Genomic DNA, 24,483 nt, shown 5'->3' with positions numbered 1-24,483 from the left:
TTTGGCCACTTGCAAGAAGAAAAAAAACTTCTATTCCTTTGTCGATTTAGCCATGAAATTGTGATAGTAAATAGTGATTGGCACACAGAGCCGAGGTCAAGTTTGTCAGTGGTTACAATTTTCTTCTGAACATAGTATTGACCTAAACCAAAGAGAAATATATATTCTCAGAATACAGTCTTAAAATGCATTTAAGAAGCATGTGAATGGCACAAGTAAATAAACCAATTAAATAAAATGGATCTACATTGCTACCTGTAAAAAATACAGATATCTGAGATCTTGATAAACGTGGTCCTATTTAACAAGACTCAGACTGTCTGGACTCTTTTGTTTTGAACTCCCTGCATACATGAAATACGTTTGATAACCCACGTATGAGCTGATGTCAGATCCAGTTATTGTGCCTTTGACCTTCATAGTGAACAGTGTTTATTTTCAATTTAAAGCACTGACAAAGAATATTTTTACCAACCATGGTTATTACTATTCCAATCCACATCCTATTGTTCAAAATGACTTGCAGATTTTAACATTTTTGAACAACTAGGAGGACTTCACCATACGCAGAAACTCAGTTTTAATCAAGTAGGGTTTTAGCTGTGAACCATAGTGGACCGCTTGCATCTTTGATCGGTACCAGAGAGGCGTAACGATAGATTCAAGGGTACCTGGTTGAGAGATATCCCTTCGGTGCTCTATGTTACCTACAATGTAACGGAACAGAACTAGAATTATTTAATGAAGAATAGCAGGCCATCTAAACATTAAATAATAGTGGATTGCCTCATTACTAAAAAAATAAAAAATAAAAATAAGGGCACAGGCCCATCTTTTTCTTAGGAGCCTATCAGGGTTGTGAATACCAAAGCTGAGTTCATTTTTTTACCTCCGTCAACCTACACCTCTGGTGTTTCCCACTCTTGCAGGTTATTTTTCAACGTTTTTTCTCCCATTGTCACTCTTTTCTTATCTTTCTTTGCCCCCTCATTATTCCCTTTCATCCATTCTCTCTCTTGCTCTATGTCAAAATATGATGGTAAAAAATAAGTCACTGTCCACAAAAATGTATCCGGTTGCGGATTACCTTCAACCAGTGGTACAAATATTGTTCAAGGCCAGTCATGGCTCACAGGGGGGGGGGTGAAGGGGTGGGGCGGCACATCATGTGGTGGGGGGAAGGACAAACCAAAAAAATAATAATTTTAAAAAATAGTACCTTGCTCGCTGCCTCTGCTGTGCTGCTCCTCAGTCCTCACATTAGGCACGGGCTCTCAGCATGCCCTGCGACCAATCCTAACATTGCTTTCATGCGTCTGGCGGCATGTAAGCAGCATTAGGAGGGGCCGGAGCACCCTGGCTTGGTGCTTCGAGGCAAAGTGGGAGCCTCTGCCTACTGTCTCCAACCCGGCAATTCAGTGCCGGGTTGAGGAGAGCCCAGTGTGCATGTATGTTTGGCTGGCCCAAGACGTCTGGGCAAACATGCATGCACACTCTCCATCCCTGTCACGCCCCACGGTATAGTTTATTATCGATTAATTGTAAAAAGGTTTGCAGCTGCTGGCAGGGGGGCAATGCTCCTCTGCCATAGCTGTGGAGCCGCTACTGCTCAGGACCCAAAAGGATGCCACAAAAATTAGACAGATAAAGGGTCTAACTTGCATATGCATCCTAATGCCTCTTCTCCCGAATCCTAGCAAATTGATCTATGTTAGGAGTTATAACGTGCTAGAAATTATGAGACAGAATGCAAACACAAGCTGTCAATGAGACAATGTAAAATAAGTAGCACAATTTATTTGCCTTTCCGAAAATATTCAAACACACTTCTGAAAAACAATAAATAGAATGTACATTCATTACACATTTAATGGTGTATCTTGGGTGAATCTATACAAGGGAGACTGTACATTGGCACTGGCCGGTGAACTTTGAGCCACACATGGTGTCTGTTTACATTCTGTTTTAATACAAATGATTTTATGGAATAGACAAGGCCACTTTAATATTCAGACTTCACACAGACTATCCTCACACCGAAATTTAAAGTGTATAAACTATATTGTCATGACATGTCAAGATATGTCACTATGGTTACGTGTCATTGGATGTGCAACAATGAGCAATATGAATAGTGCATAATATCATAATATTAAAGAGCAAAGAAACTCAGATTTGACAGCTGGATAAGGTGGGATTTTGCCAGTGAGGAGAAAGAACACGTTTTGTCCGAGGTAAAGCATAAGTTTTTCATCTTTTATGCAATCATTAATGCGCCACTGAGTTGTGTCTTCTCGGATTTCTATTCCATTTATTGTTCCTCATTCTGTTCCATTGCTCAAAATTTTAAGAAAAATCCACTTTAATGCAAGTTCCATAAATCGAAGTAGATTTATTGTGTAGCGGTCTCCAATTAAAGAGCCCCATTGAACTATATGGACTCTCCTCATTGTATTCTGATTCATTAGTGATCCCATAACACACTGGCTGTTGATTGCCTGAAAAGTTTTGTTTTTGTTTCATTCAGTACACTGAAGGTTTGAAATAAATGAAGTCCTGGCCACACCGTGACCTTAGAACGCAGCCCTGGCCAAGCATCTCCAACGTGGTTGAGATCTGAGTGTAATCAGGGTTGACTCACGTTTATATAGGTAAGAACTACAGCAAATTTGCATTTCATATGTCAGATATCCTAAGTTCTGGGATTTGAACAGCCCCTCGTTATACCTGAGGGGAACACAGATGTTTTGAGCACAGGTTGGAGGAAGGTAGAATTTGGGAAGCTGACCTGGACCACATGAACATGCAGTGGGCCTGATCTCAGAAGTGAGATTGAAACCTTCTTGTTTCAAACATGTACCATCTTCCCCTCAAATAATCGTGGCAATTTCAAATATAATGAAAGATAATTCCCTCTGTTGCTGTGGTACTCTTTAACACTGCCCATTTACAATGCTCAGCACTGTTTTTATTTTATGACAGGGTTAGACCATGCTTGTTTGCATGTCTCCATTGATTTCTGAATTTCTTGGGACTAGCATTGTCTCTTGTAGATGGCTGCTTTTTTCATTTCGGTGATCGTTGAGGTCTATATCCTTGATGCCATTGCCTTTCCGGAGGCATAGGACCTTTTGAAAACTCTGCTTGAAATTGTCAGACAAAAACCCATAAAGGATAGGATTGGCACAGCTGTTGGCATAAGAGAGCACCACAACAAAAAAGTAAACCCCAACTGGCTCCTCGGGCAATATAAAGGACAGGTTGACTATGTTTAAGATGTAGAAAGGAAGCCAGCAGAACACAAAGACAGCAACGATAATAACCACCATCCTGGTGACCTTCCTCTCTGATCTGCGACGCCTTGTAGAGCCCACTCGTAGGCCTGACGATTTCACCTTGAAAACAATCAGTAAGTAGCAAAGGCAGATGACCAGTAAAGGACCGAAGAAGCCTACGACTGATGTATAAATGATAAAAGCTGCAGACCAAATGTTGACTGGATCAGGCCAATTTATGTTGCAGGTGTGGAAGTCTTCCTGCACATCTGCAAATATGATTACAGGAAGCACGACCAGGAAGGAAAAAGTCCAAACTGTGGCACTGATGAGCTTGGCGACCCTGGGACGGCGCCACTTGGTAGATTTAATGGGATGCACAACTGCCAAATAGCGGTCAATGCTCATTACCGTTAGGCAAAAGATGCTGGTGAACTGATTAATTCCATCAATGGTCATAACAAGCCTGCACAAAAAGGAGCCAAAGGGCCAGTAGGAGATGGCATTTTGTGTGGCAAGGAAGGGCAGTCCCAACATGAAGAGTACGTCTGCCACAGCTAAGTTTAATATATATATATTGGTAACAGTCTTCATCTTGGCATAGCGAAGGACTACGTAAATGACCAGGGTGTTTCCGCTGAGTCCAATGGCACACACCAGGATGTAGATAAGGGGGATGAGGATGGAGCTCAGTCTGGGCGAGACTGTTGGGTCCATTGATTCCTTGGTGGTGTTGACACATGATGAGAAGTTACAGCCATCTTCCTGCCCCGCCGTACTATTGATGGGTGTGGCAGAATATCCCAGATCCATGTTCTTGCCTTGCTGCTTGGGCTCAGAAATAACAGGACTCCACTTTTGCAGGCATTCCGTTTCTGAAAGAGTGAAGAGAGAGAAAAAAAAGTATGTTTTTTTTCTGGAGCACAGTTTACAATAAATAACACTCTGTAAACTACATAAATGGAGGAAATGGAATAAAATAATGGAGAACTCTTTTTGCATTGTGGTATATTTTTCTGGCTTCAAAGTTGTGATCAATGCATAAACTTCTAATTCCACTGGTGTGTAACTCTGTTTTCAACTGTGTTAAGAAAATTAAATAAAAAACGTTTGAGAAACTATTGCAACGCCTCTGAAATCTTAGAGCTTTAGTTTTAGGGACTCGTTGGAATGCATTGTAGTTTGTAGTGGTTTTACATTTTGGGTTCCATCCACTAAAGTAGTTTTCGTTTACAAGTTCTACTTAGATTTATCCTAATACACATCAACAGGTTATTTGATATTTATCAGCTGGATTGGTTCTGACATTTGGAATTTGGCAACTGGACTGGGGCAGGAGTACACATTTCTGGTATATGTGTTGCATCTTTCCAAATATGTTGGTCATTATTATTCATATGATCATGTTTACCTATCTCTGTAATACCTAGGAGTCTATGTTTCTTACTGTACCCATGCACTACGAATAAAATGACGACTGGGTGACACAATATCTTTTCACATCCAGGATGTATGTGCACCTCTGTGTCCCTTCATTTTTTAAATTCTGTAATGACGTCTGCGTTTACATTCAGTGCCTGTATATAGATCAGCCAGCCTCTGGGATCTAACTTAAAAGGCCAAAAACACCTAATGTAAACCGCCAGTAATTCGCAAAAAGATTCCTGGTAGATAAAAAATAGTTTTATGACGTGATTTCTCCAGCAAAAGTGGGAGTAAATATGGGGGCGGGAAGTTTAAATTAACAGACATGGTGTGCCTTGGAACTTTGTAAATGCTGCAAAAGTAAGTTTGTGGGAGTTCACAGTCTCCACTCAGGCCCCTTTCTACCCTGAAAATGATTTGGAAAATACTCCAGCCAAGGGCCAGAAAACGTCCCCTTCGGGATGAGAAGGGTAACGAATCACCCTAACATTTGATGGTGTTGTAGGGAAGGGATGTTTTTAGAGGGAAAAATGTTTTCTTCATGGAAGAAAATAATATACATCTGCAGAATGGTCTGTATTCCCTCTTTTCTGAAAACTATGCTGTAGAACTTTCCGCACAGAAAGAAGACCACACAAGATATCACATGACTTTCAGAGAAGTGCTCCTAGAAACCTGCGGTTGGCGCTGCCTTCCAGGTTTACTTCTGGGAATATTCATTAACTGAAAAAAAAACTACAGGTAAGCTCAGGCGGCGAACCTTACTTTTTTTTTTATTTGGACCTAGACTTCAGGCAGTAGCTTCTGCCAGTGGCCAGATTTCCTGTTATCACCTACACAACACCTCCTCAAAACCATGTTGTTGGGCAATTGGAAAGTGTGCTCTGTACTGTACTTTGGGCTGTTTTCAAGTCGAGCCTGCAAGCACTTTGACCTGTTATACGAATTGTGGGCTTTTAACCACGTCCACCTCATGCTCATCACTGTTGTTCGTGGGCTTGCCTTACAAAAATTACTTGATATCATTGGTGAATGCTTTACGTTTGTCCTACCTTAGGGCGGTTTGGTTACTGCCTCGGATACTGACCCTGTTTGCACAATTTCCAATATACTTTAGTGTGGGTGAACTACTTTTTTCTTTTGTCTGCACTTCGTGGCTGCTATGGAGTTAATAGCGCTCAGAGCGTTTTTACATTATATGCACTCTGATCTGCTTAGTACAGGTTCTTTGCAGCAGGCAAATTTACCCTGAGGCTTTCTTATGATGACTCCTAGCTTCCACAAGACAAAAGTACATTCTCTTGGCTGCCATGGCACTTACAGTGCTCACAGCGCGAACTTGATCAGCGTTATTGTTTTTGCATTACATGCACTCAGATCTGCTTAGTACACGTTCTTTGAAGCAGGCATATTAACCCTGTGCGCTACCTTACGATAACTCCAAGATTTCACTAGGCCATTGGTTCCCAACCTTTTGACTTCTGTGGACCCCCACTTTATCATTACTGGAACCCAGGGACCTCCAATGAATCATTATTGAAATCCTGGAACCCTTCACTGAGTCATCACTAAAAGCTAGGAACTAATGAGCCCAAACTTCCACTAGACAAAAGTACGTTCATTCTGTCAAAAAAGAACGTTAATCAAGTTATTTTGACATTTTTACGATATATTCACTCTGATCTGCTTAGTGCACGTTCTTTGCAGTACACATATTCATTCTGGGACTTGTAGTTTTATTTTTATAACTTGTTACAAGCTGAAAACAAGCTGTTGGAGTAGTATTCGTAGAGTTGTCCAGTTTCCCAGTTTGATGTGTGATTCACTCCTTTAGTTTATGTTTCGGCTTTGTATTATGGGACTTGAAGTTTTATTTTTCCAATGTGATACAAGCTGCAAATACAAAGCAGAAATCTGATTAGATGAACTATACATGTTTGAGTCTGTGAAACTTGAGCTGTGTGTGCATGTATTTATAAAACTAACCTCGAGGAGAGCTTATAGTTGATTATGCTGTACAATGGCCAATATTTTATAACTAATATTTCAGTTCAAGATTGACTGAGGATCATTAATATCATGTCAGGTGTGTGTGGGGGAAAAGTCATAGGTGTTTTGTTAACTCCACAGACTGCAGTAAAGGGATAGTGATCCAGTAAGCACGCATTCCTGGAGTGCAATTATTTATTCATTGCCCCACGGGCAATGTCGCCTGTACCGACTGCCAAGTAAATATGTTTTGCACCTGGGAGTAATTTGTGTTTTAAAGAACTTGTTTAAAATAATATTCCAGTAGGACTACTAGCCCTTTAGTTATATGCAGGGCCACTGGAATTATGTGGCAGAAAGGACCAAAATATGCAGCAGGTTTGACCAATTAATGTGGCAAAAAAAGTCCAGTTATGCATTTGAAATGCTAATAGCTCCAACTTAAGTAAATGGGAGACCTATTGCATTGCAAATGCTTGTTTTATGTTGCATGTGCCGAAAAGTGCACTGTAACAGCCATGTCAAAAATTATTGTGGGGCCAAGGCCACCATTTTGGAGTGAGGCCCTCATAGGAGCAGAACCTGCTTCAAAGTTTACAAGTGTGTCTTGTAGGGAAAGAGGAAACATGGAAGTCCAGCATCTGGAGCTATCAGGTTTAATTAGCCACGCATGATCATTAAAATCTATAAATAAATATACTGCAGCAGGAAGACAGGACTTCTCACAAATCACAGGCCTGAGCCAAAATGATCTCTGCACGCGCCTCACTCCTTATAGGCCTCCTTCTGTCAGTGCTGAAAAGCTGAGCTAGTGAGGCGCTTTTTCTGAATGTTTTCGTGTTGTGCTCTTCCAAAGCAGTCGAACCAGAAGGAAGTCATCATTCATTTTTCAAGGGCCACTGCTTGACCTAAGCTGCGTTGATCTAAGTTATTTAATCTCTACTGTGTATTGTGCCTTACTCTACAGAGCTGCAGCCAGCATGTCTTGCAAATAAAGGAGCCAGGCCTGTGGACATGCTCTGCTTAAGTGTGCTGTCCAAAGCTCCACAATTGAAACATACACGGAGACAGAAGATTATTGTCTATGGTAACAGGCTGAAAAACAGAAGACACCAGATCTTGTTCGAGATATCTGAGCATTTTGTTTCCTAAAAGCTTTACATGGGTAAAAGTGCAATTCACGAAAATGAAGTTCTTTAAAAAATGTAGGGACAGATTTAAGAGCCCCTTGCGCCAGGTTACTGCCGCCATAACGTAATTTTTTTACACCAAGGTGGCGCTAAAGTGGCATTTTCCCATGCCATATTTACAAAGTGGCATAATGCATGCATTGCACCACTTTGTAAACCCTTAAGCCACATTATGCCTGTGCCAGGCACACTGTATGCAATGGGGGTGTTCAGAGCAGGCAATAACGGGGGGCATATCATTATTTATAAAGGGCCCCTATGTACTCTACAGGAGTAGCACAAATATTTTGGACCTACTCCTGCAGAGTACATCAATAGCGTAAAAACAAAATAATGCTATTGCCCCCTACCCTGCGCCATGGTGCACCATATTTTAAATTCAGTGCACGCATGATGGCGGTAGGGGGGCACTAAGGGGCGCAAGGAAAGTGGCACTGCACTGGGTGAAGTGCCCCTTTCCTTAAATCTGCTCCATAGTCTCACAGATAAGGCCTTGGCCTACAGCAATAGTTAAACAGCTACAATAGTGTATAAAGCTGGAACTGTTTGTTTTAAACTAAAGCCCACAAGAACATAAACAAAAACTGGGACCAAACAAACATCAAAAAGGGTATCAGAGGAAATACTTCAGGCAAACAGCGAAATCAATTTACACGGACGTAACAATATTCAACATCCGATATCCATGAGAATTCCTTTCAGAAAGTAAATTTATTTTACTACTGATTAATCTACGAAAAACATAAAACTCTATTTAAATAAAATGTATTGTGGAATCACAAACTGAATAATTATGTGGCTTTAGAATGGCTCTAAGAGGCACAGTCCTTTCTATTTGTATTATTTATATATGAAAGTTACTTTTGTATTCTAGTTTAAATTCTATTTGAATATGATTGTTACCATTTTATTCCAATTTAAGGTAGTTTGGGGCCAATTCACAAATCAAATAACAGAACTTGAGAGAGTAGCACAGGAGTACTACTTTATGTACTCCCAGAAGGATTGTTTCAGCGTTTAACTTTTGGATTTGAATGTTTTGGTCGATTCACAAAAGTATGTAAGAGTGTGTGAAAGAGTACTCCTGTAATACTACTTTCCATGCTCAAAAACGATTGTCAACTACATTAGTAGAATGCTAGTCTTGCTTTTTATTGAAGCTGTTTTCCTTCCTTTCATGATTACGCATGAATACTTACAACTGGGCCTGGGCTAAACTCAAAATACACTGACATAATTTGAATCATTAGGAAGTTCACATTATGCTTGTTACAAATTATTCCCCAAGTTACGCCCTTGTTCCATCGTGAGTAATTACGTGTAATTTGTGTCAAACATTTACAGTGCAATGTATTTGTGCAACAGACACTAGCAACATTTTGTTTGCAGCGCTTTGTTTAAATGCATACTCATGCCAAAAATTGATGCACGGATGTATTTCACGCTAAAATGTCGGATGGATGACAGATTTGCATTTTGTACATTTATGGATAATTTTGCAAAACGTTTGCGTAACTACACGAAAGTAAATTTTGCGAACTTCACACACCCCTGCTCCCAACATGTGTTTTTCCTCAGTGTAAATCATACCTGGTGTTAATAGTTTACACTTATGTAAGTAATTACCTTATTGAGTGAGCTAACAGTCTTCCTGCAAGAGAATGTCAATTTCCTGTATGAAGTAAAGAGTCCCTATCAATGACTCACAGTAGAGAACCTCTTGCCTCTCTATAATAGCATAAGACATCACTCATACCACACACGAGAACCATTTTTCCAAATAAAATACAGCCCACCTCTACAAATAGATAAATGTTCCTCCCTCAATAAAAGAGGATAAGATATTATTCAGTAGGTAAGCACTCATTCTCTTCCTATGCAGCACTAAATTATCCAAGTAGAAATGAAAAGCCCCTACTAGTATTTTAGAATTCGCATACAACTCTCAACATCCTTGCTTTGAAAATAAACTTCAAACACTAAATGCAAGGTATTTTTCTGTGTTTTTTATGGCATCAAAAAGACTTCTAGTCGTGGATTGCTCAGATGTCAACGCAAGGAATTATTTTGCATCACAGTGACTGAGAGTAGCCCTAGAGCAGACAGTAATGTACCTCGGTGTCATACTTGTGTTGATGTTCCTTTTAATGCAATCTTTGGGCTGATTCACAAAGGCATTTTCAGCATGTGAAGTAGTGCTTCAAAAGTACCACTTCACTTCTAATTGCAATTCACTGCGGTGCAGGCTGAGATTTCCAACTATGCCTGTTATATATGTTAGTCCCAATTGCATGATACACAGAGTTTCACTCTTGGAGTACTGCTGAATTCCAGGAATAAGCCTGCCTAGTACCAAAGTTTAAGAAAGTTGCAATTTATTAAAGTTACACAAAATTTTACTCTAGTAGTACTATAGCTCAATGAGGCTCAAATCTACTCCAGGCAAGCCATAAAGTAAGTTGCACATCACACATGGCCACTCATATACACTGCAAGGGAATCACAAATAAATCTATTAAGTCAAGGATTGCAACTACCAGCAAAAAGCCAAATATATATATTTTTTTTTTAAAAAGCATTGACCAAGTTCTTACTCTGAAAGGCTAAACTATGACTTTTCTGATGTTTTTTGGCAATCGCATGCATCAAGGGGCAAGTGCACTGTTAGAAATGGGGTCTTTGGTTGACAGTCAGGTTACCCCCTGTTCAAGCAAGGACCCTCACTCTAGTCAGGGTAAAAGAGAATCACCCTCAGCTAACCCCTGCTTACCCCCTTGGTAGCTTGGCAGAGGAGTAGGCTTAACTTCAGAGTGCTAGGTGTAAAGTAGTTGTACCAACACACACAGTAACTCAATGAAAACACCACAAAATGACACAACACCAGTTTAGAAAAATAGTAAACATTTATCTAAACAAAACAAGACAAAACGACAAAAATCCAGCATACACAAGTCAAGTTATGAATTTTTAAAGATTAAACTCCAAAAATAGCGCTTACAAACAAAAATGCTTTGATGAGATATTAACATGGCGTCGTGATGGAGTCGTTCCCAACAAGCCAACTCCAGCGGTGCCGAACACGGAGTCGTGTAGACCCCCAAGTACAGTACCTTTGGTGAAGAGTGAAAACAAGCCAATGCTCGAAGTCGGGGATCGCGGCGTCTGTGCAAAATGTTGAATCCGTGCACTTCGAGCGGCGTCGCTCACGACGTGGTGCGGCGACTTCCACGGAGTCGCGGACTTCAGCGGGGCTGCAGCGGCGTCGGGCCTGCGAAGAGCGTCGCGTTCCAGCGAAGGTCACGGCGTCGGGTGCAGGCGGCGTTACCGGATTCAGCAGCGGCGTCGGTCCGGAGTCGTCCGAAGTCGATTTCCTTGGATTTCCACCAGCTTTCCTTTCAAGGGCCCAGGGACTGGATAGGGCACCACTTGTCAGAGCAGGAGTCTCTCCAGAGACTCCAGGTGCTGGCAGAGAGAAGTCTTTGCTGTCCCTGAGACTTCAAACAACAGGAGGCAAGCTCTAAATCAAGCCCTTGGAGATTTCTTCACAAGATGGAAGGCACACAAAGTCCAGTCTTTGCCCTCTTACTCTGGCAGAAGCAGCACTGCAGGAAAGCTCCACAAGCACAGTCACAGGCAGGGCAGCACTTCTTCCTCAGCTATCAGCTCTTCTCCAGGCAGAGGTTCCTCTTGGTTCCAGAAGTGTTTCTAAAGTCTGTAGATTTGGGTGCCCTTCTTATACCCATTTTAGTCTTTGAAGTCACCTTTCTTCAAAGGGGACTCACACCTACTTGTGAAATCCTGCCTTGCCCAGGCAAGGCCTCAGACACACACCAGGGGGTTGGACCCTGCATTGTCAGAGGTAGGCACAGTCCTTTAAGATGAGAGTGACCACTCCACCCCTCCCTTCTAGTAGAGATGGCTAATCAGGAAATGCAGGTTCACCTCAGCTCCCTTTGTGTCACTGTCTAGTGCGAGGTGAAAAACAACCCAACTGTCAAACTGACCCAGACAGGGAATCCACAAACAAGGCAGAGTCACAGAAGGGTTTAAGCAAGAAAATGCTCACTTTCTAAAAGTGGCATTTTCAAACGCACAATCTTAAAATCAACTTTACTAAAAGATGTATTTTTAAATTGTGAGTTCAGGCACCCCAAACTCCACATGTCCATCTACTCTCTAGGGGAATCTACACTTTAATCATATTTAAAGGTAGCCCCCATGTTATCCTATGAGAGAGACAGGCCTTGCAACAGTGAAAAACGAAGTTGGCAGTATTTCACTGTCAGGACATATAAACCACATTACTATATGTCCTACCTTATCCATACACTGCACCCTGCCCTTGGGGCTACCTAGGGCCTACCTTAGGGGTGCCTTATATGTAAGAAAAGGGAAGGTTTAGGCCTGGCAAGTGGGTACACTTGCCAAGTCGACTTTATAGTATAAAAGTACACACACAGACACTGCAGTGGCAGGTCTGAGACATGATTACAACCAGTGCTGCAGGCCCACTAGTAACATTTGATTTACAGGCCCTGGGCACCTCTAGTGCACTTTACTAGGGACTTAACAGTAAAACAAATATGCCAATCATGGAGAACCAATTACGTACACATTTTAAACAGGAGCACTTGCTCTTTAGCACTGGTTAGCAGTGGTAGAGTGCCCAGAGTAATAAAAACAGCAGAATCAGAGTCCAGCACACATCAACAACCTGGGGAAAAGAGGCAAAAAGTTAAGGGAGACCACGCCAAGGATGAAAAGTCTAACATGCACGTATTCCCAGGAATTTTGCAGTGGGCTTTCTGTTAAAGAAAAACAATTCCAAGATGGCTGGCACATATGTGCTAAGACACAGCAGCACAAGTTCCTCATGATGGTGCATATGTATGCATGAGCAGTGAAGTATAGTAACCATTCTTAATTTACTCCGTTTGAGAATGGTAAATTGCATCAAGGGGCATGTGCATGCATTCCCAGCAATTTTGCAGTGGGCTTTCCGTTAAAGAAAACCCATTCCAAGACGGCCAGCACGTATGTGCTAAGACGCAGCTGCACAAGTTCCTCATGATGGTGCATATGCATGTATGAGCAGTGAAGTATAGTTACCATTCTTAATTGACTCAGTTTGAGAATGGTAAAATAAAATAAAAAAGAAAATATTGAAAAGCATGTGTGCGTCAGAGTCAACAAAAATTAAGCAAAAAAATGAATGAAGCGGCCTTTTAGCAGTTTGCAGCTGCAGGGCACTTGTAGAACAAGCATTTGCAATGCAATGACTCTCGCATTTGCTCGACTTTCGAGCTATCAGGGTAGTAAACTAGAGGATGAATGACAATGCGTATGTGCAGCGGGAGCTGCCACAAATTTTAAGGGGAGGGTGGGTGGGTGTGTGGAGGGGACGGGGGAAATTTATAAAACTAAATTTTTAAAAATAAGTGCAATCGCTCTGTGTAAAACCCAGTGAAATTGTGAATTTTAAAAGGCAAGTTCACAAACTAATGAAAGTGATGGGCATGACATAGGTGTGGTTAAAAGCCCACAGAGAGATTACAACAGGCCAGAGCTCTTCCACGCTCGACCCTAAAAAGGCAGGGTAGTAGGAGCAAATTTTGTATGTGCAAAGGATTTTGCAGCAACTTTTGCAATGCCTAGTTAGTAACATATATGTCTGTAATATATGTTTTGTTTGAATTACACAGGAAGAATTCTGATGGGACAAAGTGACAGGATCAAACTGAACAGCACTCAATAATGTTTTATTATTCAAATAAATCGTCGTGCTTAGAGGCTAATTGCCTAAAGAGAATGGCATAAAACAGTAAAACTCGGTTTATGTGTATCCCAATTGGCTGCATGTGTATGATTTAAGTATGTCATGCTTCTGAATTATGACATATAGTTAATATCTAGGGCATCATTAAGGTGAACTGAGTGTTGAAATCACTAAATAAATTCTTTTAATAGTACCGCCAGTCTCTCTCATGCACACAAACACCTAAGAAGCTAATGGGTGCATGTTTCAGTAAAGTCAAAAGAACCACAGAGACATTGGGGAACAATAATAATACACATAACCATTGTGTAGTCTAATATTATACATGTATTTTATTGCAGCTAGCATGGAAAATATTTTTCATGCAAGAACATATGTATTAAACACAAAGATAAATACTGGGGTTTTACAGTTTGTAAAATATTATATATATTATATAATTATATGTTTTAATATTGTAAAGCTGTTTCCCTACCCTGCTCTTGGTGTAGGGCATGAAGGGTCAGCATCCATTTAAAGGTAGTGGGAAATGCTTTCCGTTTGTGGAGGAAATGTGATTTTATGCCAATTGTCTCCACTGGGTCAGGGGAAGGTTGGAAAAGCAATTTCTAAGCTATGGTTTTCCACTGTGGGGGCTACAACTGGAAATGCTGTCACATCCCAATGGAGCTTATGTGCAACTGGAAAGATGTGACTTTGTACTGAAAGCAGGGATTAAATATTAAGCAAAGGTATAGGAGGTTCCCCCTCAGAGCTTTGCTTCCAGGGCAGGGAGGGGTACATTATGGAGATGCTACACGTCGGTGGGTTTGCCTTGGTTCAGATACTCCAATTGAACATATGCTTTTGCACAATCCCTTCTTTCATGACTTCTTAAGGAAACCCACACAATACACTTTATTAAAGGCTTCTTTTAGAGAGAAAATGTAAAATGTGTCTCGCAGTTCCAGTGTTTACAATTGGATGGGTAAAGTTTCAAAATGAACTGTGAGCGCCGAATAGCTGAATATCCCAATTACAGCACCATGAAAGGGAGACATTAATGTCTTAAAAGCGGACTACTTATTCTCTCTTTTATTTTCCGGGTACCCCCAAAATGTGAGGTTGTGTTGGTTACTGGAGACAAGCTTCCATCTTGTGCACGCCAGGACAGGGGCACAGCACCAGGACGGTTCCACAAAGTGCCCTTTAAAAGCCGGTCACCCTGCCTGATGTTGACAGTGAAATGAAAGTTGAGCCTGTTTTGCCAAGCATACCAGAATGACCGGTCATTAGAACTGAAATTTTGAGGAGCATTACCTCGTACTCCCTCAGCTCACACTTTCAAAGGTTGGCAAAATGTTGGATACATTAGGTATGGAAACAACACAATTTCCTTTTCCTAAAAGCACACCCAGAGAAGACATCGGCACGGTTTTACAAGCCAGTGTTTTCAGAAGGGATTTGCATAATTCCTTCATTGGACTAATTCAAGTTAACACTAGTTTTGGCACTGCAGCAATAGCTGCATAAAAGTAAACTAAAAAAAAATAAAAAAATACGCTACATATGTTACTGAAGACTACTGTATGGGTTTGGCGGGGCCGCTGGAATTATATGTGATTCTGTGGCTATGGCGTTTTCTGCACAATGGGGTGAACTCTTTGCACAGACAGTGTAAAAAGTACAAAACAATGAAGGAATACTATTGCAAAATATGCCGCCGAAATCTCAAGGCGAGGGCGGGTGCAGATGGGGACGGGTAAAGTTTACAAAAGAATATTTTTTAAAAAGGAGCACGATCATGCTGTGTAAAATCCAGCGAGATCGCACAGTCTAGGAAATACAAAGGAAAAAATACCAATGGCAGACGGGTGCGTGCAATACAATTGATAGCAACATGGAATACCCTTTTGTATCGATTGTTAACAAGATGCCGCCAAACCCCAGCGTAGCAGAATGAAGATTTATGGGCCCCAATAAGGATAAGCAATGTCATGTGTGCCATGTCAATGTTGTGAGTGCTGGCAGGAAGGGGCCCTGGAGAGAGAGTGGGAGAGACTGAGAGTCTCTCAGGGAAGCGATGCGAGGGCATATGGTTCTTTTATTTAGACAAGAAAAAGCTTGTCTGTTACAGTGACCTTTATAACGTATGCACGACAAACGGAATCATGTATAAACAAAGGAAAAAGAGCGAGGGGAGAGCAAGCTGGCACTAGAAAAACACCCCTCTGATTTTGGTTTTATGTTTGCAGAGGGAGCAGGTGAGGAGGAGGGACTGAACAAGCACCCACAGTGTAAGACAGACAGACACATTCTAAAAAAATAAAGTCCCCTACAGAACAAAAAGAGAAAAAGGCAGGACAAAGAGGCAGAACTGACCACTAGCAAGCAAGGATTTTTAAAGGACACAACAAATGAAATCACTTGAATCCACAGAATAAGTATACTTGAAAGTATACAACACGTCGAATGCTAACGCTCAACCTAAAAATTACTAATATTTGTAACAGGGAGTGTGACACGAAGCACTTGGGGAGAAACAAGAGAGTACACAAGAAAGGGGGTGGGGAAACCAAAGAGGAGCAAGCAGGGGTGAGATGAAACACTGCATTCATAAGGACTGCTTGTTGAAAAATATAAAACATCTTCTCAAGTATGCTTTGGATGTAACTCATTCAATCAGAACACTGTTTACTGGATCGCTCCTGGGCAGAACAGACACAAGAACATAGAAGACTGCAATGAATCAAGAGCAGACATCTGAGATAGAAAACAAAGCCAGCTAATCATGTGCAAGAGGCTGATCCAAAGCACACTCTGAGGACATGTTATGTTTTGGAACCAAACAGATTTACCAATAAACAGCTAAAACTGTCTGCAGCTGATGCCTAAAACAAAATAAATACATAACAGAAAAATACATCATATCACTTCAGACATTTCAGGCACTCTTGTACACCTCAATGCACAAATGTAAATAAAATAAAAATAAAAATAAAATACATGAAGCAAAAATAAAATGATTTTAAAAATAGTTACATAGATCTCAACTTTGTATACATCCATAAACTTCACATTACACAAATATTGCAAAATATAAGCTAAAAATCTATAAAAGGTCAAATTATTGTAAACACATCCATCAAATCGTATTATACAAATATAAAAAATTATAAAGCAAAAAAATGGTGTCTGCCTATAAACATTGTAGACATCTATTCTTATTGACTTATAAGAATGTAATCATAATTGATGCACATACATAAGAAATACATGTATGCAAATTGGTAGTGATTTTTTTTTTAAACTACTCATACACTCAAAGGCACAGTTTAATATATGAAATGCAGCAAATGCAAAAAACACATGCACTACACAAAATGCAAATGTAGGTGATATCTTGTTACACCACTTTTCTCAACACAGGTCGAAGAGGTCAGAGACCAAGCTGTAGGCTTTATTTATACGCTTCCAGTAGTAATGTGAATCAAGTATGTTTTATTAATAATTTCCACATGGAGAAGCACAACAAGAGTAAGTCACACCTACTCATAGCAAAATGTTTGTGAATTGAGCCCATAGTGTGTTTAGGCATCAGCTGACAGCTAACAATGCTAAGTTTGATCCTGCATTTCTTCAATTAGTTGACCATGTGGAACAGTTAAAATCCATGGTAACTGCATGATTAACTCTTATGCGGAATATACACAGCTTATTGTCTCCATTGCTGGAAACACTGCCTTCGCACAAAAATAATTAAAATCTTGTCCTTCATCTGTGGCAGCATGGATTGGAAAAAGCAGCCCGAAATTAAATTCATAGAAACTGAAAACTTAATTTTATCTGGTCCTAAGCATGATAGTCGGTCAAGCTTAGTCAACCCCATGCTCCGGTCAAAACAGTGAGAAATCTAGGGATAAAAGTCAATCGAGATCAAGACTTGACTAGTGGTATGCTTTATATCTAAGGCTCCCAAAATACCTTTAAATTATACCTACAGCTTATTGAAAATACTACAGCTAGAATCATTCTTAACTTACTAAAGCTTCAGTAAGTATATTTCCACCTCAGAGCAATTCATTGGCTTTCAAGCTACAAAATAATTCTATTGAAAACATCTTGGTCATTTATCTTCAAAACCTCAATGTTGGTGAAACTGTCTTCCCAAGGACCTACAGCACTTCTCCCCTGAGCTCATTTTCTGCTGGAACCTTACAACTTATTTGTTTTTAGTTAGTTCCTGCCTTTTTCTGTGGTTTTTAACTCTAGGATGCATTAGTCTACGGTACTTGGTGTACTTTACAAATCTACCATTCATTCATTCATTATATTAATAAGACATGATTTATTCTAGCCTTTTAAAAACTGTCTTTAACAGACTGCAACAAGTGCATAATCATGCAAATATTTTAAAACATTTTTTAAAATGGCCCAGCAGCTTCAACCTGCTAAAAGGCCCCTTGCATTGTTGTTTGTGCTGATGTGGACATGACTTTTCCTTTTTTTTCATTTTACCTTACTGTTTAAAAAAGTAAATTAAACTAAGATTTTTCTTTGATATCCCTAATTCCGATGGTTTCAACAACCTGCTTCTCTGTATTCAAGTCCATTTGGAACCTTTTGAGCTTTCTCACCTCTTCCTCTTGTAAGGCGGTAGAGCACACCCTCATCATTGCAAGACTTGACTACTGGAACGCTCTCTACCCAGGAGTCCCACAATAACTTACATTACTCATGCAGGTTATTCAAAATGCTGCGGCTGGACTCATTATTAACTCACCTATGCATCGGTTGATCTCCTCCACCTGCAGAGCTCTTCATTGGCTTCCAATCCACAAAAGAACTATATTCAAATCATGGACATTCTTTTCAGGGCACTGGCCAACAAGGGGACACTTATCTTCACAACCTCATGAAGCTATGTAATCCTGTCAAATCCTGCAGGCCTTAGTGGCCAATCTGCTAACCATTCCCCACATTCAAGTGGCCAGAACAATAGGATGCTCTTTTCCTATTTAGCAGCCAAATTATCGTACTCTCTCCCGGAGGACCAATGTCACTCCTCTACTGATCTTTTTTCCACTGGAATATGAAAGCCTGGCGCTGGCTAAAATGCCAGTGCTAACAGTGAGAGGGCTGGGGTGGAAAGCAATCACTTTAGCTGTGCGGTCAGCTCCATTGGGTGCACTTCTAAGCCCTGGCCATAGAGGCAGATTGGGTGGGTTTAGTAGTCAACTTCAGTGAGGACAAGATGCATATCACAACAGCCATACAAGAGCTGCCAGGCTAAAGTGGATTTTTGTCGCTGTATGGTGTGTACTGTGAGCTTGTGGCATTAACATTTTGTGCTTCTGTGCCTATGACAGGATCGACCGATTATTGATTGCTCCAGAGATTGCACATGGGCCCCATTTGATCATAATTTTCACCACTCAAAGTTCACTCCCTAACTCTTTTAGTTCTGGGCAGGCTCAGGGGGTTCTCATGAGGAAGGTCTTTAGAGCACCAGCTAAGGACATGCTGCAGTGTCTATTTAGCTCCTGGGGTAGGACACATTAGAATCAATGAGAGGGGTTTCCTGCATGAGATGTAATGTTAATCAATTCACTAGCATGCCAATAGGTCAGGCCTAGGTTGGCCAACAACGTATACTGAGTATTGTTCTATCCTTGTCAGTATTTATTTTCAATTTATGTACCTCCCCATTTCATGTTTCACCCCCCAAAAAAGAGTGGCTTTGGCAGTAACCAAAGTTTCCAGTCAGGCTGCACCCAACTCTTTCAAGGATGCATCAAAGCTGGGATTATTATTGCCATACCTCACTCTGTGGGTTAGCATCTGTCATCCATCTCTGTATCTGATACCAGTAATATGCTGGCCTCTTCCAATACATCTCCCAAGAGAATATCTTAAGATATCTGCAAGGCCAACATGACTACCATAGGTCTGGTGGTTCAGTGGACTGCTGTATTGACTCCAGAAATTTGTGTTTGACCTCATAATAACAAGTGTGAATCCTGGCAAGTGGTTTGCATTCTTCTGTTGTGGTGAAATAAGTGCCATTGAGTAACAACAACAAACCACTGCTATTCAGTGCCAAGAAGGCCTTGGGGTGAAAGTGCTCTTTAGAAATACAAATTATGTTACGCTCTGTTCTCTGTCTCCAATCATCATGAGTCTAATCAATGTCTTTCTTTCCAGTCATGATATTCCTCGGTCGCTCGAGCATGCAGTTATCATTCCTATACTACAGAAACCCAACACAGGTGCAGATAATCTTTTCCTATTTTGTGTTGTAAAGGCTCCAAAAAACACCTGATTACGATTTTTGTGGACAAGTTACTCCATCACAGTGGTCACAGATAGACTATCCACCAAAATATAAATTCCATAGGATACCAAAGGATTTATATTTCGATGGACAGGCTAGCCGTCACTGTTGTGATGGAGTAATCCATCTGCCAAAATCTAAATCAAATCCTAAGACCGCATCATTAATACAGACGGGTGAAACAGTTGCCTCCTTTGCATAGGGACACAGTTTCATGGAGATGAAGGTTTGTACCATAGACATTACAAAGGTGTCAAATGTAGCACTACCCAGTGGGTAGTGCAAAGGGGAGTCACAAGCAGCTGAGGCCTCTTTTGTAATCATGCAGACACACAAAAGCAGGCACAAATTCCCACTGTGTCCGCGGACACCCAAGTAAACCAACTCCAGGTGATCTTTAAAAGCTGGCCCTTCATCATGAACCATTAAGTTTGCTCCTATTAGCATATTAAAGGACCATCTGGTAACAACGATACAGTCGAAAAAAATGGGAGGATGTTATTGGGGATAAAGGGCCATATGTTGTGAGATACTGGGCTTCATGGACAGCTCCTCAAATAAAATGCAAGCATAATGCGGAGTGAATACGTTATTTCTAATGGCCAGACTCTGATTGCTGGCAAGTAAGAGGGGGTTGTTAGTAACATCCCTTCTCCTCACTTCACCTCTCTAAAAAACGAGTAACATCTCCCCTGCTGGCAAATTAGAATGTTTAAACTTAATCTAAGGAAAATACTCTAGTACCTCTCAGGTCTCTTATTTACCCACCCTTTGAAACTACAGTACATAAGGTGTCAGAATATATTATGCAAAAATAGTCTATAGTAACCGAGAAGTCGCATGTTGACAGCAAGATGAAAGAAAAGTTTGGAAATAAATTTATAATAAGTAGCATAATTTACACAAATTAAGAACCAAATCGCTCACTACAAGAAGAACTCACATTATTTAAAGTAGAAAGTCACAACTTCCTTTTGCGAGACATCTTTTAGGCAGTGGCATCTGCCACTGAATAGGGGTGGTGGGGTGGGAGTGGGTATAACAAAGAAAAATGTACCTTTCTTCTGGAGACCTGTTTGCGTCTCCTCTGTCCTCTTCCCGGCAGCAAAAAAGGCTCCCAGCCAATCACGACGTGCTGTCACAAACATGACAGCAGTGCCATGATTGGTGTGGCGTCCTGCTTTGGCGCTTACATAGGGAGTGGGCGATTGTGCATTTTCTCCACCCGCTGTTCAATGAAGCTGGGTGGAGAAATGCAAAGTGCACATGTCTGTTTGGCCGGCCCAACACAGCCAGCCAAATAAGCATGCACACTTATTGTGCACTCCACTCCTCCCTCCAGCCCTCCTCTCTCCCCCTCCAGCCCAGCACCCCCAACCGGGCTCCCAGGAAAAATAAAATGATAACGCTTCGTTATTATCATTTTATTTTTCCTTCCCCTTCTGTTTAAAATCAGTGGGGCGATGCTCCTCCTTCTTAGCAAAGGAGCCGCCCCTGCTTTTAGGACAAACGGCCATTCCTTCCTTCTTCTGCAGGAAGTTTGCACTTAGAGGAAGCGATCCTTTTCAGTGAGACTTCGTTATTCAATGAAGACATTTTTTTCTGTCTTTGTGTGTATTTTGACAGTCTTGTCTCATTTTTAGGCACCATTCAGCATTTGTTTGGGTGGGAATAGTTTTATTATGCACTTGAAAATAAGCTATTTAGGGGACTGAAATTATAGATTGACGTTTTTAAAATATAGATGTTTAAAAATGTGTATTGAGTTTTACATTACAAAGAAAACAGCCATAACTCTTCAGAGTATATTGTAAAATAACCATTGCATGCCACATATGGCATTATCAATTTCAAGTTTATAAGAAATTAGAGGCATAAATGTTTAACCTGCATTTCAAAATGCTTTAGTTTGCTTTTCGATTTGTCATTGTGTAGATTTTACTTTGAGGCAGCATGAGAAGCAAGTGGAATCAGCATCAATAAGGAGTCATTTGGGAGGGCGAGAGGGGATTACTGAGGCAGATGATAGCCAGCTCAGTTTGTCATTCCCTGCCCAATGGCATGGAATAGAAGGTCCTGAAACTGACAGGGCTGAAAATATGCAATCAGATTTCTGTCTGATCAGAAGTATGTGCCTGCCATCTCAATCTCTTATTTACATCCAAGCCAACGACCTGCAGAAAAGCTAATGGTTGCCATACACCGTGCCATGCTGCAAGCCAATGAAGTGCCTACTGTTTGCAACCACCGTGGGAGGACAAAGGCACATACAGTGCCTAGATATCAAAATGGGTTAAATAACTGTGTCCAAGATCAGTGGGATTGATTCACAAAACCTTTTTCTGTGAGTAAAAGGGACTTAAGACATTCTAAGATTTAGGTAAGTCAACAGAAACACCCGTGGAGGCACAGAAAAGGTGTTGAGTGTTTCAGGTTTAATGCAAATGGAAGGAGCTAGGCTATTCTGAGAGCAATAGTCACTGTTAATCAAGAAGAGAAGAGCAAGTCTGTTGTTTGTGTATCTAATATAAAATGTGAACATAGAGCAAGTCCTGCCCTGGGGAGTAGTTTTGTGTCTCAACTAGAAAGATATTCTTAAGACATGAAAATCAGGGTAGGCCGCTGACAAAAAAGCCAGAGTGTAAATAGCAGTACCAGTAAACACATCACACCTTCAAGGAAAGAAGAGTGTTGCCAAGAACCTCCTCCACTTGTGTCCCAATTCCTTGCACTGGGAGCAGTGGCAAATTAGACAGTCAGGGACATTTGGTTAAGATAGTGTTTTCGCTCATGCTCGAAACAGTTCATTACCTAATTAATTCAACCTGGCTGGAAATAGAACAGAATAATTTCAGACACTAAACTAACATAATTTCTCTTACTGATAGGGACCTTTACCCACTTGGGTTTCCCCAAGGAGGTGGTATCTGACCGGGGTACCAACTTTATGTCTGTGTACATAAAGGCCATGTGGAAGGAGTGTGGTGTCAAATTCACCACCCCTTACCACCCCCAAAGTGAAGGGTTGGTGGAGAGATTCAACCGAACCCTGAAAGGCATGATTGGGGATCTGTCAGACTCTATGAGGCGTAAGTGGGACGTTGTCTTACCATGCCTTCTGTTTGCCTACCGGGAAGTACCACAGAAGGGGGTGGGCTTCAGCCCCTTTGAACTGTTGTATGGGCACCCAGTCAGAGGGCCTCTGAGTCTGGTGAAAGAGGACTGGGAGCAAGCTGCACAAGAGAACTTTAAAGCCAGCCAGGAGGACATGAAACAATGTTACGACCAAAATACCACTCTGGTTCAGTTTCAGCCTGGCCTGAAAGTGTGGGTCATAGACCCAGTAGAGCCGTGTGCTCTCCAGGACAAATGGACAGGGCCATTTGAGGTGAAGGAGCGCAAGGGTGACACCACTTACTTAGTGGACTTGCAAACTCGGAGGAACCCCTTTAGGGTCCTACATGTGAACCGCCTCAAGCCCCATTTTGAGAGGTCTGAGTTGACCATGCTTCTGGCTACAGATGATGGGGTGGTAGAGGAGAGTGAACCTCTTCCTGACCTCCTATCTGCCCAGGAGCAGGATGGGTCAGTAGAAGGTGTGGTCCTCTTCACTTCTCTGACTCTAGAGCAGCAGAGTGAATGTCTCCAGTTACTGAGACACTTTTCATCTCTGTTTTCACTCACTCCAAGTGTCACCTATCTATGCACGCATGATGTGGACACTGGGGACAGCCTGCCTGTGAAACACAAGGTGTACAGGTTAGCTGACAGAGTGAAGGCCAGCATCAAGGATGAGGTGTCCAAGATGTTGACTTTAGGGGTGATTGAGCTCTCCAGAAGCCATTGGTCCAACCCAGTGATTTTGGTACCCAAGGCTCTGGTGCTACACCATAACTCTGGTTCTGTGTGGACTACCGGGGGCTCTATGCAGTCACCAAGACTGACACCCACCCAAAACCGAGAGCAGATGAGCTCATTGATTGGTTGGGGGCTGCCAAGTTCCTCAGTACATTTGATTTAATTTCCAGTTCTGGGTTAAAGAACGCCCCTGCCACCTTTCAGAGGTTGGTCAATCAGGTCCTGGCTGTGCTTGAAAACTTCAGTATTGTCTATATTGAAGACATTGCTGTTTTCAGCTCCAGTTGGGAGGACCACCTGCACCACCTCTGGAAAGTGTTGAAGGCGCAACAAGCCGCAGGCCTCACTATCAAGGCCAGTAAGTGCCAGATAGGGAAGGGGTCAGTAGTGTACTTGGGACACCAGTTAGGGAGCAGCCGGATGGCACCCCTAAAACCCAAGACTGATGCCATTCGGGCTTGGGCACCCCCCAAGACGGGGGTTTCAACGGGTACTACAGGAGATTTATCAAGGGATACAACACCATTGTGGCCCCCTTGACAGAGTTGACTTCTAAGAAGCAGCCTAGACAGGTGATATGAACTGAGGCGTGCCAAACAGTGTTTGACACCCTGAAGGAGGTGATGTGGGGGAGCCCATGCGGCTGCCGGATTTCTC

General features: G+C 41.6%; 1 protein-coding gene across 1 annotated transcript in view; it reads right to left on the bottom strand.

Moving 5' to 3' along the window:
• Nucleotides 1-1,778: 1,778 nt before the first annotated feature.
• The window catches only part of LOC138261143 (somatostatin receptor type 5-like), a 108,365-nt gene continuing 85,660 nt past the window's right edge, over nt 1,779-24,483 (bottom strand). Inside the window, exon 2 of the mRNA XM_069209823.1 lies at nt 1,779-4,150. Within this exon, the coding sequence (XP_069065924.1) occupies nt 2,985-4,088 (1,104 nt within the window). The 5' untranslated portion in view covers nt 4,089-4,150 and the 3' untranslated portion in view covers nt 1,779-2,984. The remainder of the gene's footprint in view (nt 4,151-24,483) is intronic.

Source organism: Pleurodeles waltl, chromosome 10, assembly GCF_031143425.1.
Source record: "Pleurodeles waltl isolate 20211129_DDA chromosome 10, aPleWal1.hap1.20221129, whole genome shotgun sequence".
NCBI lineage: Eukaryota > Metazoa > Chordata > Amphibia > Caudata > Salamandridae > Pleurodeles > Pleurodeles waltl.
This window is presented reverse-complemented; position numbering and strand designations above follow the sequence as displayed.